This window comes from Loxodonta africana, chromosome 10 (genome assembly GCF_030014295.1).
Source record: "Loxodonta africana isolate mLoxAfr1 chromosome 10, mLoxAfr1.hap2, whole genome shotgun sequence".
NCBI lineage: Eukaryota > Metazoa > Chordata > Mammalia > Proboscidea > Elephantidae > Loxodonta > Loxodonta africana.
The window spans coordinates 10,784,881-10,799,518 of record NC_087351.1 but is presented as its reverse complement, the minus strand read 5'-3'; the positions used below and the strand labels follow the sequence as shown (position 1 = coordinate 10,799,518).

The following is a 14,638-nucleotide window of genomic DNA, read 5'->3' as shown; positions in this document are numbered from 1 at the left end:
GTTATAGATAAGCATGGCAACCAAGTTAGTGCCTTTCTACTCTAGAAAGTATAGGTAAATTAGAAAGTGGAAGATAAATATTTTGAACAGTCTTTTTTTAAATTGTACTTTAGATGAAGGTTTACAGAGCAGATTAGTATCTCATTAAACAATTAATATACATATTGTTTTGTGATTGGTTGCCAACCTCATGACATGTCAACACTCCCCCTCTCTACCTTCGGTTCCCCATTACCAGCTCTCCTGTCCCCTTCTCCCTTCTCATCCCTGCCCCTGAGTTGGTTTGCCCATTTAGTCTCGTTTTGTTTTGTGGGCCTATTTAATTTTTGACTGAAGGGTGAAACTCAGGAGTGACTTCAGTACCGAATTAAAAGGGTGTCCAGGGGTCATACTCTTGGTGTTTCTGCAGTTTCTGTCAGACCAGCAAGTCTTTTTTTCTGAGTTAGAATTTTGTTCTACATTTTTCTCCAGCTCTGTCCGGAACCCTTTCTTATGATCTCTTTCAGAGCAGTTGCTGGTGGTAGCTAGGCACCATTCAGTTGTGCTGGACTCAGTCTGGTAGAGGCTGTGGTAGTTGTTTTCCAATAGTCCCTTGGACTAATCTTCCCTATGTGTCTTTAGTTTTCTTCATTCTCCCTTGCTCCGGATAGGGTGGGACCAGTAGAGTATCTTAGATGGCTGCTCTCAAGCTTTTAAGACCCCAGATGCTACTCGGCAAAGTAGGATGTAGAACATTTTCTTTATAAATTATGTTATGCCAATTAAGCTGGAAGTCCCCCAAGACCATGGTCCCCACAGCCCTCAGCCCAGCAATTTGGTCCCTCGGGGAGTTTGGATGTGTCTATGAAGCTTCCATGACCTTGCCTTGGTCAAGTTGTGCTGACTTCCCCAGAATTGTGTACTTTCTTACCCTTCACCAAAGTTACCACTTATCTATTTTCTGGTGTTTTTCCCTCCCCACCCCTCCCCTCCCCTCCCTCGTAACCATCAAAGATTGTTTCTTTCTGTGCGTAAACTTTTCATGAGTTTTTAAAATAGTAGTCTCATAACAGTGATTGATTTATTGCATTCAGCATAATGCCCTGCAGATTCATCCATGTTGTGAGATGTTTTGTGGATTCATCATTGTTCTTTATCTTTATTCCACTGTGAGTATGTACCATAGTTTGCTTACCCATTCATCAGTTGATGGGCGCGTAGGTTGTTTCCATCTTGTTGCTATTGTGAATAATGCTGCAATGAACATGGGTGTGCATATGTCTATTTGTGTGATGGCTTTTATTTCTCTAGGATATATTCCTAGGAGTGGGATTGCTGAATCATATGGTATTTCTGTTTCTAGCTTTTTAAGGACATGCCATATTGTTTTCCAGAGTGGCTGTACCATTTTACATTTCCACCAGTACTGCATAAGAGTTCCAAACTCCCCACAGCCTTTCCAACATTTGTTATTTTCTGGCTTTTTTTTTTTTTTTTTTCATTCACACCAACAACGTAGGGGTAAGGTGATAACTCATTGTAGTTTTGATTTGCATTTCTCTAATGGCTAGTAATTGCGAGCATTTCCTTATGTGTCTGTTAGCTTCCCGAATGTCTTCTTTGGCAAAGTGTGTGTTCATATCCTTTGCCCGTTTTTTAACTGGATTGTCTTTTTTATTACAGAGGTGTTGGATTTTCCCACAGATTTTACAGATTAGACCTTGTTGGATTTGTCATACCCCAAATTTTTTACTCTTTTGGTGAAGTCTTTTGATGAGAATAAATGTTTGATTTTCAGAAGATCCCAGTTATCACGCTTATCTTCTGGTGTTTGTGTATTGTTTGAACAGTCTTTAGAAAGGAATAAGGAAGGCACTGAGGAGCAGGATTTGGAGATAAGTTAAGGCTGAGAATTAAGGGGCTGGGGTTTAGGACTGATGGTGGTTGTACACTGGTGAGGGGCAGGAGGGCTGGAAGCCTGTCAGCATGATGCTGTCAATAAATAGAAGGATTAATAACTACCACACGCTGCAATTGCATAATATATTCTCATGCATTTTCTTATCTGTATAATTGCCTGGGTCAGTGTCATTACCTGAGTTCCCAATATCCACACAGATATTTTAATACATGAGAAAATAGGCTCAGGGAAGTTAAAGGACTATCCTCAGGATCTAGTTAGGGGTGAGGATGGCATAAGGACCCAGGTCTCTTGGCTCCTGGACCAGTGGTCTTTCAGCTCTATCAGAGAAGTAACTTCAGTATAGAGGGTTGGGAACCAGAGACATTTGGCCTCGCTGAAGACATAGGCTAGGACCAACAAGACGAGAAGCCTGGTGCAGGATGGGGAGATGGCCTGGAATTCACCCTAGCTGGAGAACACTCCCAGAAAACCCAGTCCCGTCGAGTCGATTCCGACTCATGATCCAGCAATTCTGCTCCTGGATATATACCCAAGAGAAATGAGTATATTAAATTCACCAAAAGACAGGCACAAAAATACTCATAGCAGCTTTATTCATAATTACCAAAAATGAGAAACAAGTCAGATGTCCATCAACAGAAGAATAGATAAACTGTGGAGTACGTCTATGCGATGGAATACTACTCAGCAATAAAAAGAAACCAGCTACTCATACACACAACCATATTCGTGAATCACAAAGGCATTATGCTGAGAGAAAACCGTCAGTCACAAAAGAGTACATTCAGTATGATCAAAGCTAGTCTGGAGTGATGGAAATCAGATCTGTGGTTGCTTCTGAGGCGTGGGGCAGACTGATTGGGAAGGGGCTCAAGGGAATTTCTGGGGTGGTGGAAAAATCTCTATATCTTGATCTGGCTGGTGGTAGCATGTACATAGTTACCTTAAGATTTATACATTTTACCATATGTAAATGATACCTCAATTAAAAAAAAAATTTAAGCTCAGCTTTTTAGGAAAGAGCCAGTTGAAGAAGAAAAAGGAAAGATCTTGAACAGAGTGGATATGACCTCCCAGGTTGGCTCCTATGTACGGTGACCAACTGTCCTGATTTGCCTGGGACTCAAGAGTTTCCTGGGACATGAGACTATCAATGCTAAACGTAGGAGAGTCTCAGGGAAACTGGACAGGGGTTACCCATCTCCTGTGGAAGCAGTAATTGAGAAGGGGTGTTTGGATGTCTGGCAGAGGCTGATCTCTAGGCCCAAGGGCTGCTCCAGAGAGCTCAGACAGGGGACTGCCAAAAGAACATGGCGGCAGGCATTGCTGGCTGACACCAGGAGTGTCAGGGATGGGGAAGCATCTTTGTTCCTTGGTACATTCCCCAGGGTTCCCGACTTTCTAGGAGCAGGGAGGGGTGAGGTGGAGGCTGCTCCTTTTGAAGCTGGTGGTAAAAGCCCTCAGAGACTCAGTTGAGGCAGTCAGGCCATTCAGGTTCTAAGTATCACGGCTGCTGGGGTAGGCTCCAAGGAGATTCTCTCTCCAAGCCTTCTCTTTGCATCCAATGTCACACCCCATCCTCCCTCAAATGCCTAGGCCAAGAAAACTAGGCCAAAGCAGCACAGCGATTCTGTGGAAGTGTAACTGAGACATGAGGCCTTGCTGGAAGCAAGTCGTGTCTCCTTATCTTCCTCACATGATCACCTTCACAGTTGTCACAGGCAGGGCCTGTCCTGCCTGTCCTCCCCATTTTGTCTGCCACAACCTCCCACGGCTTGAGCAGGGGCTTTTCTCTGCTTCCCCAGAGCACAGGACAGACAGGCAATGAGGGTGGCTCGCCCCACTCTCCAGCTGGAGCTCCAGGTGGATTCTGACAGAGAAGTGCTGGCAGAGCTGGGCAACTTTAGGCAACAGAGGGGAGGCAGGAGTCAGTGGGGGCTGAAGCACTGCAGGGAGGGTGGGCTCAGAAGTTCTCGTAGTGGTGCATGAAATGGGCCCGGTCCTGCTGGTTGATAAGCTGACAGGCCTTCTCTACATTCTTGGTCATTCCCGGAGGGCCGCAGCTGAACACCCCGATCTTCCGCACCTGTCAGGGTATGGGGAGTGGGGAACGGTTGCAGAGGGGAGGAGAGGCCTGCAGGCTTGAGATGCTCCCCATGAGGAAGCTGCTTCTCCAGCCTGGCTGGAGCAGCCAGGACATCAACCCCAGGCCCTGGGGCAGCTTGAGCTGCAGAGCCTTCCCTGAAGCCCTCCTCCGACACGTGGTCCCATCCTGCATGCTTGAGGACAGAGAAAGGCCAGAGTCCCATGGTGGGTAGGGGCAGGGCTGACCTGTGGGTGGACCTCCTGCAGGGAGTTGAAGAAGGGCTCGAAGGGGGGACGGCCAAAGTGAGTGATGGACCGCAGTCCTGTGAACAGACTCCGGTTCAGCACCTTCTGGAAGTGCCGCTCACAGATGTACTGTGGGGGGAAGGAGAGGGGAAGGTCACGTCAGACACAGCCAGGATCAGCACCCAGCCCAGACAGTGGCCCACCCACCTGCCTGGCTGGCCCTGACCCACCAGCATGGTAGTTCTGAGGTCAAACTTCTCCGCCAGCTGGGTGATGTAGATGTGCACGGAGACCAGGTCCTGATGGTCATTCTCCTCCACCTCCCGGATGATGTCAGCCAGCCACTCAAACTGCCGCTGTGTCCGCGTCACCCAGATGAAGTAGATCTGGGGACAAAAAGCTCAGCTTGAGGTCCCTCCACCTCAGGTGCCTTCACCTGAGAGGCTGGGAAACCCCACACCATCCACAGACACCAAGCCTCTGGAAGGGTGGCTGCCTAATCCAAGGCTCCTAACCAATAGATGCCAGCAGAGACCCCATGACTACACCCACCCCTCCCTCAAACACGTATCTGGACAGAGGCCTTAGAGGACCCGGTGTGAGGGGCCAGGGGCTTTCAGCATGATACTCTGCTGTGATGTGGGGACACACTCAGGCTACCTGTCCCCATTTCTTTGAAGAGTATGGGAGGGAACTCACCTTTTTGCAGAGCATTTGGCTGCCCAAGGATGACTTGAAAACCAGGTCCTTGAGGATGGAGGCAAAGGGGGTGACCCCAATGCCTCCTCCCACCAGCACTGACACCTCAAATTTATGCCATTCCTGGTGGCCCTCTCCAAATGGCCCATCAAGGTACAGCTGCAGAGAGAGGGGAGATAAGAAATGCCTGCCATGCTCCAGTCCTGAGGCCAGAATGGAAAGAACATGGAGAGGGAGAATATTGGGGTATCCTAGCTTCTTCTGGGGCACCCTTCTCTCTCCCAGCCTGGCCTCGGGGTGGCTGGAGCTTCTAGTCTCAGGATAGGGGAGGGCAGGGACCCTTTGTCAATGCCAGAGACCCAGCAGCCGGATTCCCAGTGATGGGGCACCTTTGGGTATCTGGCACTGCCGTTGCCCGTCGGGGGTGAGTAGATCTCCCTGAGGCGGGTGGTCCAGGGCCCCACGGCCCGGATGTGCAGGCTGAGCGTGTCCTCATGGGGTGCAGAGGTGAGTGTGAAGGGGTGGTACTCGGTGGTGCCCAGAGCCAGGCAGGCGATCCGCACCCACTGTCCTGACTTGTACTCAAAGCCTTGAGGTCTCTGGAACTGCAGGTGGGTTACTCCTGGGGGTCATGGGTGGGGAAGGGCATGGGTCAGGAAACCTGCTCACAGCACCTGAGGACCAGCAGGTACACCTTCCTCTCCACATGCCTGAGGCACAAGGGAGTGGACCTGTGATCCGAGGAAGTGGGGCTCTTAGGGCTGTTTCCTAGTAACCTAAGAGCTTGGCTTCTGGTCCCCATTCTAGCTCCTCTTCTCCTCTCTGCACTTCCTTCCCATGAAGGGCCCAGGGCCCAGACCCCTGCTCTGCACTACTGCAAGAAACCAAAAAAGATCTACATAAGTGGAAAACATACCATGCTCATGGATAAGTAGACTCAACATTGTGAAAATGTCAATTCTACTCAAAGCAATCTACAAATAAAATGTAATCTCGATCCAAATACCAACAGCATTCTTTAATGAGATGGAAAAACTAATCATTAACTTTTTATGGAAAGGGAACAGGCTTCAGATAAGTAAAGCACTATTAAAGAAAATGAATAAAGCATGAGGACTCACACTACTTGACCTCAGAGCCTACTATACAGCTATGGTAGTCAAAACAGCCTGGTACTGGTACAACGACAGACAGTGACCAATGGCACAGAATCAAGAACCCAGATGTAAACCCACCCACCTACAGTCACCTGATCTTCAACAAAAGCCCAAAGTCCATTAAATGAGGAAAAACAAAATGTCTTTTTAACAAATGGTGCTGGCAAAACTGGATGTCCATCTGCAGAAAAAGAAACAGGACCCATACCTCACACCATACACAAAAACTAATTCAAAACGGATCAGAGACCTAAATATAAAACCAAAAGCTATAAAGATCATAGAAGAAAAAATAGGGTCAATGCTAGAGTCCCTAGTACATGACATTATTAACAGGATGCAAACCATAACTAACAATACACAAACACCAGAAGATAAGCTAGATAACTGGGATCTTCTAAAAATTAAAGCCTTATGCTCATCAAAAGACTTCATCAAAAAAGAGAACCTACAGACTGAAAAAAATGTCTAGCTGTGATAAATCTAACAGAAGTATAATCTCTAAAATCTATGTGAAAATCCAATACCTCTACAACAAAAAGACAAATAATCCAATTAAAAAATGGGCAAAGGATATGGACAGACACTTCACCAAAGCAGACATTCAGGTGGGTAACAGACATATGAGGAAATGCTTGTAATTAGTAGCCATTAGAGAAATGCAAATCAAAACTACAATGAGATATAATCTCACCCCGACATTACCGGCACAAATCAGAAAAAAACAGAAAATAACAAATGTTGGTGAGGCTACGGGGAGCTTGGAAATCTCATGTATTGCTGGTGGCAATGCAAAATGGTATAACTGTTTGGAAAAGAATATGGTATGTCCTTAAAAAGCTAGAAATAGAAATACCATATGATACAACAATCCCACTCCTAGGAATATATCCCAGAGAAATAAGATCCATCACACAAACAGACATATGCACACCCATGTTCATTGTAGCATTATTCACAATAGCAAAAAGATAGAAACAACCTAAGTGCCCTTCAACAGATGAATGGATAAACAAACTATGATACATACACACAATGGAATACTACACAACGATAAAGAACAAAGATGAATCTGTGAAACATCTCACACAACATGGATGAATCTGCAGGGCATTATGCTGAGTGAAATAAGCCAATCATAAAAGGATATGAGGCCACTATTATAAAAACTCATAGAAGTGTTTACACACAAAAAGAAACAATCTTTGTTGGTTACCAGGGAAGGGAGAGGTGAGGAAGGAAAAACACTAGCTAGACGATAGATAAGTGTTAACTTTGGTGAAGGGTAAGACAGTACACAATACTGGGGAAGTCAGCGTGACTTGACCAAGGTAAGGTCATGGAAGCTTTATGGACACATCTGCACTCCCTGAGGGACCAAATTGCTGGCCTGAGGGCTGGTGACCACGGTCCTGGGGGACATCTAGCTCAACTGGCATAACAGTTTATAAAGGAAATGTTTTACATCCTACTTTGGTGAGTAGCACCTAGGGTCTTAAAATCTGGTGAGCGGCCATCTAAGATACTACATTGGTCCCACCCTATCTGGAGCAAGGGAGAATGAAGAAAACCAAAGACATATAGGAAATATTAATCCAAAGGACTAATGGAACACAACTACCACAGCCTCTGCCAGACTGAGTCCAGCACAACTAGATGGTGCCTGGCTACCACTACCGACTGCTCTGACAGGGATCATAAGAGAGAGTTCCGGACAGAGCTGGAGGGAAATATAGAACAAAATTCTAACTCACAAAAAAGACCAGACTTATGGTCTGACAGAGACTGGAGAAACCCCAGGAGTATGACCCCTGGACATACTCAGTACTAAAGTCACTCCTGAGGTTCACCCTTCAGCCAAAGATTAGACAAGCCCATAAAACAAAACGAGACTAAATGGGCACACCAGCCCAGGGGCAAGGATGAGAAGGCAAAAGGGGACAGGAAAGCTGGTAACGGGAGACCCAAGGTGGAGAGGGAGAAAGTGTTGACACGTTGTAGGGTTGGCAACCAATGTCACAAAACAATGTGTGTATTAATTATTTAATGAGAAGCTAGTTTGGTCTGTAAACCTTCATCTAAAGCACAATAAAATAAAAGTTAGAGGTTCTTGTGACACTGAGGAATCTCTGAATGGTGAAAACAATTCATGCACTCGGCTTCTAACTAAAAGATTGGCTGTTTAAGTCCAGCGAACGGCACCTGGGAAGAAAGGCCTGGCAATCTACTTCCAAACAATCGGCCATTGAAAACGCTGTGGCACACAGTTCTACTCTGACCCATGTAGGGTTACCATGCGTCAGAGCCCACTCAACGACAACTGGTGACACCTAAAATGACCTTCTGCCACCCCCCACAGTGATACAAGTCCCTGCCTTGGCCAACACTGGGCTCTCCCACCTTCCGGGCCATTTCCCTGTCTCTGAAGGGAGTTACCCTGCGAGAAGGATGGGAGAGGGGCATATGTTTCCTTGCCCTGGACTTTCCCTGAGCCCAGGCCACATAGGTGAGGGTCTTTCTGGTCCTCAAACCCCACTGTAAGCACTTTCAGCCACCCCTTCTCATAGTCACTTTCCCTCCCTGGGGGCCAAGTACAGCCCCTTCCGTGGCTTCATTTCCATTAGGAAAGCTACAGGAATCCAGAGACTATTAGAGGCAGTGATGGGACTAGGCGGCCTGGGAGCTGTCTCTTCAAGTCCTAGGGGTTGACCTCCAGTACTCCCACCTGAGGTCAGGCCCCACCTGGTACCTGAGGGCAGCAGCTCCGCCTCTACCACGCTGATCTCCACCTTCTTTCGGCTCAGGCTCAGCAGCTTGTCGCCCCCATAGATGAGTGCTGGGACCAGGAAGAAGATGTGGAAACGGGGCATCTGGATCAGGGCGAAGCTTCCGTGGATGATGAGCTAGAGACACGGCCAGTTAGTACAGCTCAGATCCAGCTCGGCCCCCCTGCCCCCCTTCCCCCTTGCCCAGACACTCCCTCTCCAGGCACTGGACCTGGACTGGGTAGATGGGGCTAGCATCTCCAGATTCTGGGGTCTCCTACCATAAGCCCTCATCCCTGTCCCACATCCTGGCCCTGCCCAGAGAAGTCCCTCACCAGGATGTAGAGCAGGACGTAGAGGTGGTGGGTCACCCAGAAGCCCCGGAAGCTGCGGCGGCGGAAGTAGTGGGAGGCGAAGACGTACATGATGGCCAGCACCAGGAGCAGGAGCACCCCTGTCAGGCCTGGGGCAGGAGAAACAGGGTCAGCGAGGAGGACCCCTGCCTGGGCTGAAAACACAGTAGAGCATTTCCTCCATTCTGCCCACCTCCCTGGCCTCTCTGATCTCTCTCAGCCCCCAGAACAGTTTGCTGGAAGGGCTGGAGCCGGGGCTTATCCTGAGGGCTAGGATTGAACCCCCGGGACTATAGAAACAAATATGTATTCCCAGGAAGATGCAGAGGTGTTCAGACTAACAGGGTCCCCAGACCCCACCCCCCCGACAGCCCCATTCCCCACCTGGGACTGTCTGGAAGAACCACCAGTAGAACTTCTTGGGAAGCTGGGACCTAGGTAGGAGGCAAAGGCACACTGAGCCTCTGGCTTGGACAGGAGGGGCCCCACTACTGCCACACCACAATATGACCATGCTCCCACCAACCTCAACTGCTGGGGTTACTGGGATCACCCAACTCTCTCCTCCACCCAGACGGCCAGGGGTCCTTCCAAAGAACAGGGCACCCATCCTCCTGCAGCCCCAACCTCTGCCCTCTCAGCAGTTTTCCCTCCTGTGTTAGCCTGAGCTCTCTTACTGCAGTTGACCCTTGCCTCCTTGAGCATTTGGTTCAGTATTCAGTAAGCTCCACGAGGGCAGGGGCTTGTGCTTGGTTCACTGCTTTATCCCTATGCTTAGAACAGTGCCAGGCACAAGGGAATGCTCCACAGAGTCCTGCTGAATGACTGGATGTATCCCACTATTACTACTCTCTGATACCTAGCCGGACATGAGACATGCTCCTTAAATGTTTGCCCAGTGATGGATGGTAGGCTGAGTTGGCAAACTGTATGTCAGCACATGTGGGACAGTCTTCAACTTCATCTCCCAAAGACCTTTGCTGACAGATCACTGCCTGCTCCCATCCCAAAGGCAAGGAAGTCACCTCTTGGCTTCCCCAAGGGAGGCTTCTCACTCTTGCTCAGCAAAGGAGTTGAGCTTCTAGAGCCATCTTTTCTCTTTTTATTACCCTCTCGCGTCCACTCCCAGGTGCCCCAAGAGGAGCCCTCCCCAGAACTGACCCATCATTTTCAAAGACGCTGGGGAAGATGCAGGACAGCAGGCTGAGGGGGCTGACTGAAAAGATGTAGACATTGACCACGTGGCCAGCACTGTGCAAAACTGGAAGAGATGAGCCCTGTTAGAGGTGCCAGCAGGTTGGCTCTACCTCCAGCCCAGAGGGGAGGCAAGGGCAGGAGAGATGGAGGTGTCAGGAGCTCTGGTCTTCCCACTGTTCCCCCCCAGCTACACCACGCAGCTGCCACCATGGGGAGAATGCCCAGGAGCCACGTACTGGCCAGGACAACAGCAGCCATGGCAATCCAGCGGTGGAAGTCCACGGCGGCGTCAAATGGCACGTAGTGGTTGAGGAAGGTCTCCCGCAGGAAGGTGATGAGGTTGCGGCACATGGTGAGCAGGATGTAGGAGAACATGAAGGAGACGCTGGCCGCCGTGCCCCGCGACAGGATGATGCCCACGCGGGTGGTTTCCGAGATGCCTGAGGGCGGCGAGGCAAAGGCATAGTCTGGGGAAGGAGTGGGGGTGAGTTGGCATGGCACAAAAGCCAGGGTCTTCTGCTGGTGTCACATGCTTTGGCTCTTCCAGCTGGACACTGAGGAACAAGAAGGGCAACCAGAGGGCTCTCCACTTCTCCCCCATCTGAGGCTCCCTGCCACCCACCAACTGGCACCCTTACAGTAAGCCCGCTCTACAAACAGGCCAGCACAGATGAATGAGAAGATGGCGACACACACAATGTGCCGCCGGTAGTTCTCCACGAAGCGCTTGACCTGCTGCAGCTTCTGGGCCAGGAGGCCCCGCCGCATCTTCTCCTGCAGCGCCTCTGTGTACAGCCGGGGAGGGGGCACCACCGCCCTGCAGCCAGAGGAGACAGGGTGGCGGGGAGTTTGGAGCACCCTTGCCTTCCCCGAATGCCACACCACAAAAGGAGACCTGGTGATCTGGTAGGGGTCAGGATGGCCATACAAATGAAGAGAAAAAGCATTTGGGGGTAGACCCTCACCCCAACCCTCTACCCCGCATCTTTACTTGCTTCATCCGCCCTTCCGCCTCCCTACTACTCCATCTCTTCCTCCTCCTGTTCACTCTGTCCTTCCCTCCCCCGTTTCCCTGCACAGGCCCTGCTGCTCTGCCCAAAGCAGGTGGAAGCCAGGAGACCCCTCACTACCATCCTGGTGTGGCTTCTGAGCACAAGGCCCCTTGCCTAAAGAATGGGGTGCAGAAGCTGGCAGAGACTGAAGAGTCATTTGACTGTATCACATACCTGCCCCTCCATCAGGTCAGGGACAAATACAGTGAGACGCAGATGGCCTGTGCATGGCAAGGTGGTGTGGGCAGTGTCCAGAAACTCTGAGACTTCTCCCCATATCTCACTAGGTCCAAGGATTTGGGAAACACTCACTTTTTGCCAAACCTCTTCTTCAGCCCAGGGCCTCCCAGCTCTGGAGTTTCTGAGGCAGCGAAGCCTTGTCCACTGGGGAAAGAGCTGAGAAAAAGAAAATGCTAGCAAGGCAGAGGGAATGAATATATTCCGATCATCTGTGCTGTGGAATAATTCTGGCCTGGAGAGGCAGGGAGAGAGCAGGCTCCTGAATCGCATGGGGTGTGGACAGTAGCTGGAATCGGGCCTAGGAGGACTTCTTTCAGAGGGTGAAGGTCTGACCCCAGGGGCTGACTCAGCAGCCCTACACCCCTTGTTTCTCTGCAGGTGACCTGTCCCAGGGGCCCTCCTAACACCCCAGGCCTGCTCACCGTTCCTGAGGAGTCCGAGTGATGAATGAGACTCGGCAGCTGATGTTTTGTTTAAAAATGTCCTTAACACCTGGAGAGGAGAACAAGAAGCTGGACAGGGCTTCCAACCAGGGCAGTGAGGCGGGGAGGGGTGGGAGGCTGTCCCCTCCCCTGCCTCTCCAGGAAGGCTTCCAGGGCTCTTGGTCCTGTCCAGATGGTTTGCTCCAGCCTTGTTTCCCCTCCCTGCACGTACTGAGCGCCCACCAAGCACCCACTGAGCAGCCACTGCTAGACAGTGTGGCAACATTGTGCAGATTAGAAAAGGGCACCCCCTCTGGGTGGGTACACTCCTACAGCGCCATGCGCACCGCCTTTGCGTAAAGAATACAGCACCTGTTCCTCCCGGCAGATACACCCCACACTGGCACCTTGGTGAGCCGCACAGAGGCTGGACTTCAGCCTACTCTGACCCCTCCATCAACAGCTTTGTGCAGCGCACACATCCGCAGGCTTGTATGTGGCGCCCAGGGGTATAGCGAGGGTAGTGAGCACCCAGGGGCAATCTCTAAGTTGCCTCCCCCCAATTTCAAGATGAGTAGGTGGTAATAGCTACGATGCGTCAATAGAGACACCCTCCCCCTCTTGTCTGGCTGCCTCAGTCAGGCGCCTGAATGCCACTCGCACCTCATCTTGGCACCCCCTTGGACTTGCAGCCTGGGACAAGCGCCTCCCTCTGTCCCCCCAAGCCTCTAGTGGTGCCCCTGGTTGCATGCGCATGGCTGTGTATGAGGTCCCGAGGACTCTGGAATAAGATCTGGGTCCTGCCCACAGGGGCCTTCCCCGCCTTCCACCACTCCTCACACATTCACCTTCGCCTCCACCTTTGACACAGAGCTGTGTGAGACGGAGCTCGCTGTCGTGGTCCCTCAGCATGAAGTGGAAGTCCTCCCACGTCAGCTCCTCCTTGTCCTGGAAACCTGACTCCTGGAACATGGACTCCACCACCTCGGCCAGCTGGGCCTTGGACAGGCAGTTGTTAGAGATCTCGATGAAGGACCTGGAGGAGGACCAGAGACAGAGCAACCTGTCACCCAGTGAGGTCAGGCTCAGACAGGTGCAGGGTGGGGCAGGCCCCAGGTTATGTCATACGGTTACTACTGACGCAGGAAGTGGCACTGAGAAGGTGCTCATCTAGTCTGCAGTTGACACCAAGCTGGGTGGGGTGTTACCAGCTCAGGAGGTAGAAGAGAATTGAAGGTGACCTTGACCGATTAGAAAAAGCAGCCTTCAGGCATGGGAGAACCTACAGCTGAGGTGAATGTCCACTTAGTTCTGGGTGGGCCATGTCTTCTCTTGGGGCAGCTCTCCACCCACTCTCTTCTGTTGGTGCCTGCCACACATCCCTGGACTCCCACCGCACAGTCCATGAGACAGTAGGAGTAGGGGGTGTAACTGCAATGGCCGCTGCTTCCTTGGGTCAGCATCCTGGGGTACAGTCAGGAGTGCCTCCATGCCCAAACTGATGGTGCCCCCATACAGTTGCAGTGGCCACATTTTCTTGGGCTCTACTTTGGGACCAAAGCAATCAGGCCATGCAAGTGTGTACAAGTCCAACAGAAAAAGACCCAGCTCACGTGGCTTGGCAAGCACTGCCATCACACTTAAAAAAAAAAAAAAATCATCCCACTGAGGCTAAGCAAGACCCACATGAGTTACAGGATGAGAAGCTGGGCGCTCAGCCCTTAGAGGCAAGGACCCTCTCCTAGATTCCTAGCACCCTGCCCAGCGCTGGGTCTGCAGTGATTCACCCAGTGGGGTACAAACCAGTCACCTTGCCTGGCCCTTTTAGAAGCCCATGTCCAGTGTGGGTATCTGGACCCTAAGAGGGATGTGGCAACTAGGAGAATGCTTAAAGAAGTGGAAAGGCTTAAAGGGATAAAGACAAGGTAAAAAGATCTGGGCCGCTTCATTCACTCTATTCATTTGTTCATTCATTTCATTTTATCTTATTCAGTAGCTATGTACTGACTGCCTGTCATATCCCAAGCAGAGTGCAAAGGGGGCAGATTCAGAGGGGAACAAAGAGAGATGTGAACCCTGCCCTTGTGGGGAGCTGTGTGACTGAGCGTTGTCTCCAGGAGTATAAAGTCTGATGCTCAAAGCTGGCCTTTATTGCCACCCCAGAACAGAAAGAGCTGAAGAAGCAGGAAGACAGGGTTGGAATGTAAAGGAAGTTTCTCTGTTTCTCCTCCTGCCTGTCACGTAATTTATACTAGAAGAATGACTAAGGTCATCTACTCATCCACTGATGGACCCATCTAGTCTTTTATTATGTAAAGCAAAACATGTGTAAAACACAGCTGAGGCCACTGGGTGTTGTGAGAGTTCACAAAGGCACCAAGGCATCCAACAGGGGTTAGCAGACTTGGTTTTTGGTTGTGTTGGTGGTATTTTTTAGGGTTTCTTTTTTTTTTTTTATTAAGTGGGGAGGTTTTCTGGACAGTTTTAACAGTGCAGACATAAACCCTCCTGGAGGCAGG

General features: G+C 50.3%; 1 protein-coding gene across 1 annotated transcript in view; it reads right to left on the bottom strand.

Moving 5' to 3' along the window:
• Positions 1–2,157: 2,157 nt before the first annotated feature.
• Positions 2,158–14,638, bottom strand: part of DUOX2 (dual oxidase 2) — a 23,765-nt gene continuing 11,284 nt past the window's right edge. The window contains exons 20-33 of the mRNA XM_023539080.2: positions 12,968–13,155; positions 12,120–12,189; positions 11,770–11,853; positions 11,044–11,222; positions 10,642–10,872; positions 10,370–10,469; positions 9,593–9,642; positions 9,191–9,318; positions 8,840–8,993; positions 5,323–5,555; positions 4,934–5,092; positions 4,465–4,620; positions 4,235–4,363; positions 2,158–3,989 (exon numbers count right to left, since the gene is read on the bottom strand). Coding sequence (XP_023394848.2) covers positions 3,867–3,989; positions 4,235–4,363; positions 4,465–4,620; positions 4,934–5,092; positions 5,323–5,555; positions 8,840–8,993; positions 9,191–9,318; positions 9,593–9,642; positions 10,370–10,469; positions 10,642–10,872; positions 11,044–11,222; positions 11,770–11,853; positions 12,120–12,189; positions 12,968–13,155 — 1,984 coding nt within the window. The 3' untranslated portion in view covers positions 2,158–3,866. The remainder of the gene's footprint in view (positions 3,990–4,234; positions 4,364–4,464; positions 4,621–4,933; positions 5,093–5,322; positions 5,556–8,839; positions 8,994–9,190; positions 9,319–9,592; positions 9,643–10,369; positions 10,470–10,641; positions 10,873–11,043; positions 11,223–11,769; positions 11,854–12,119; positions 12,190–12,967; positions 13,156–14,638) is intronic.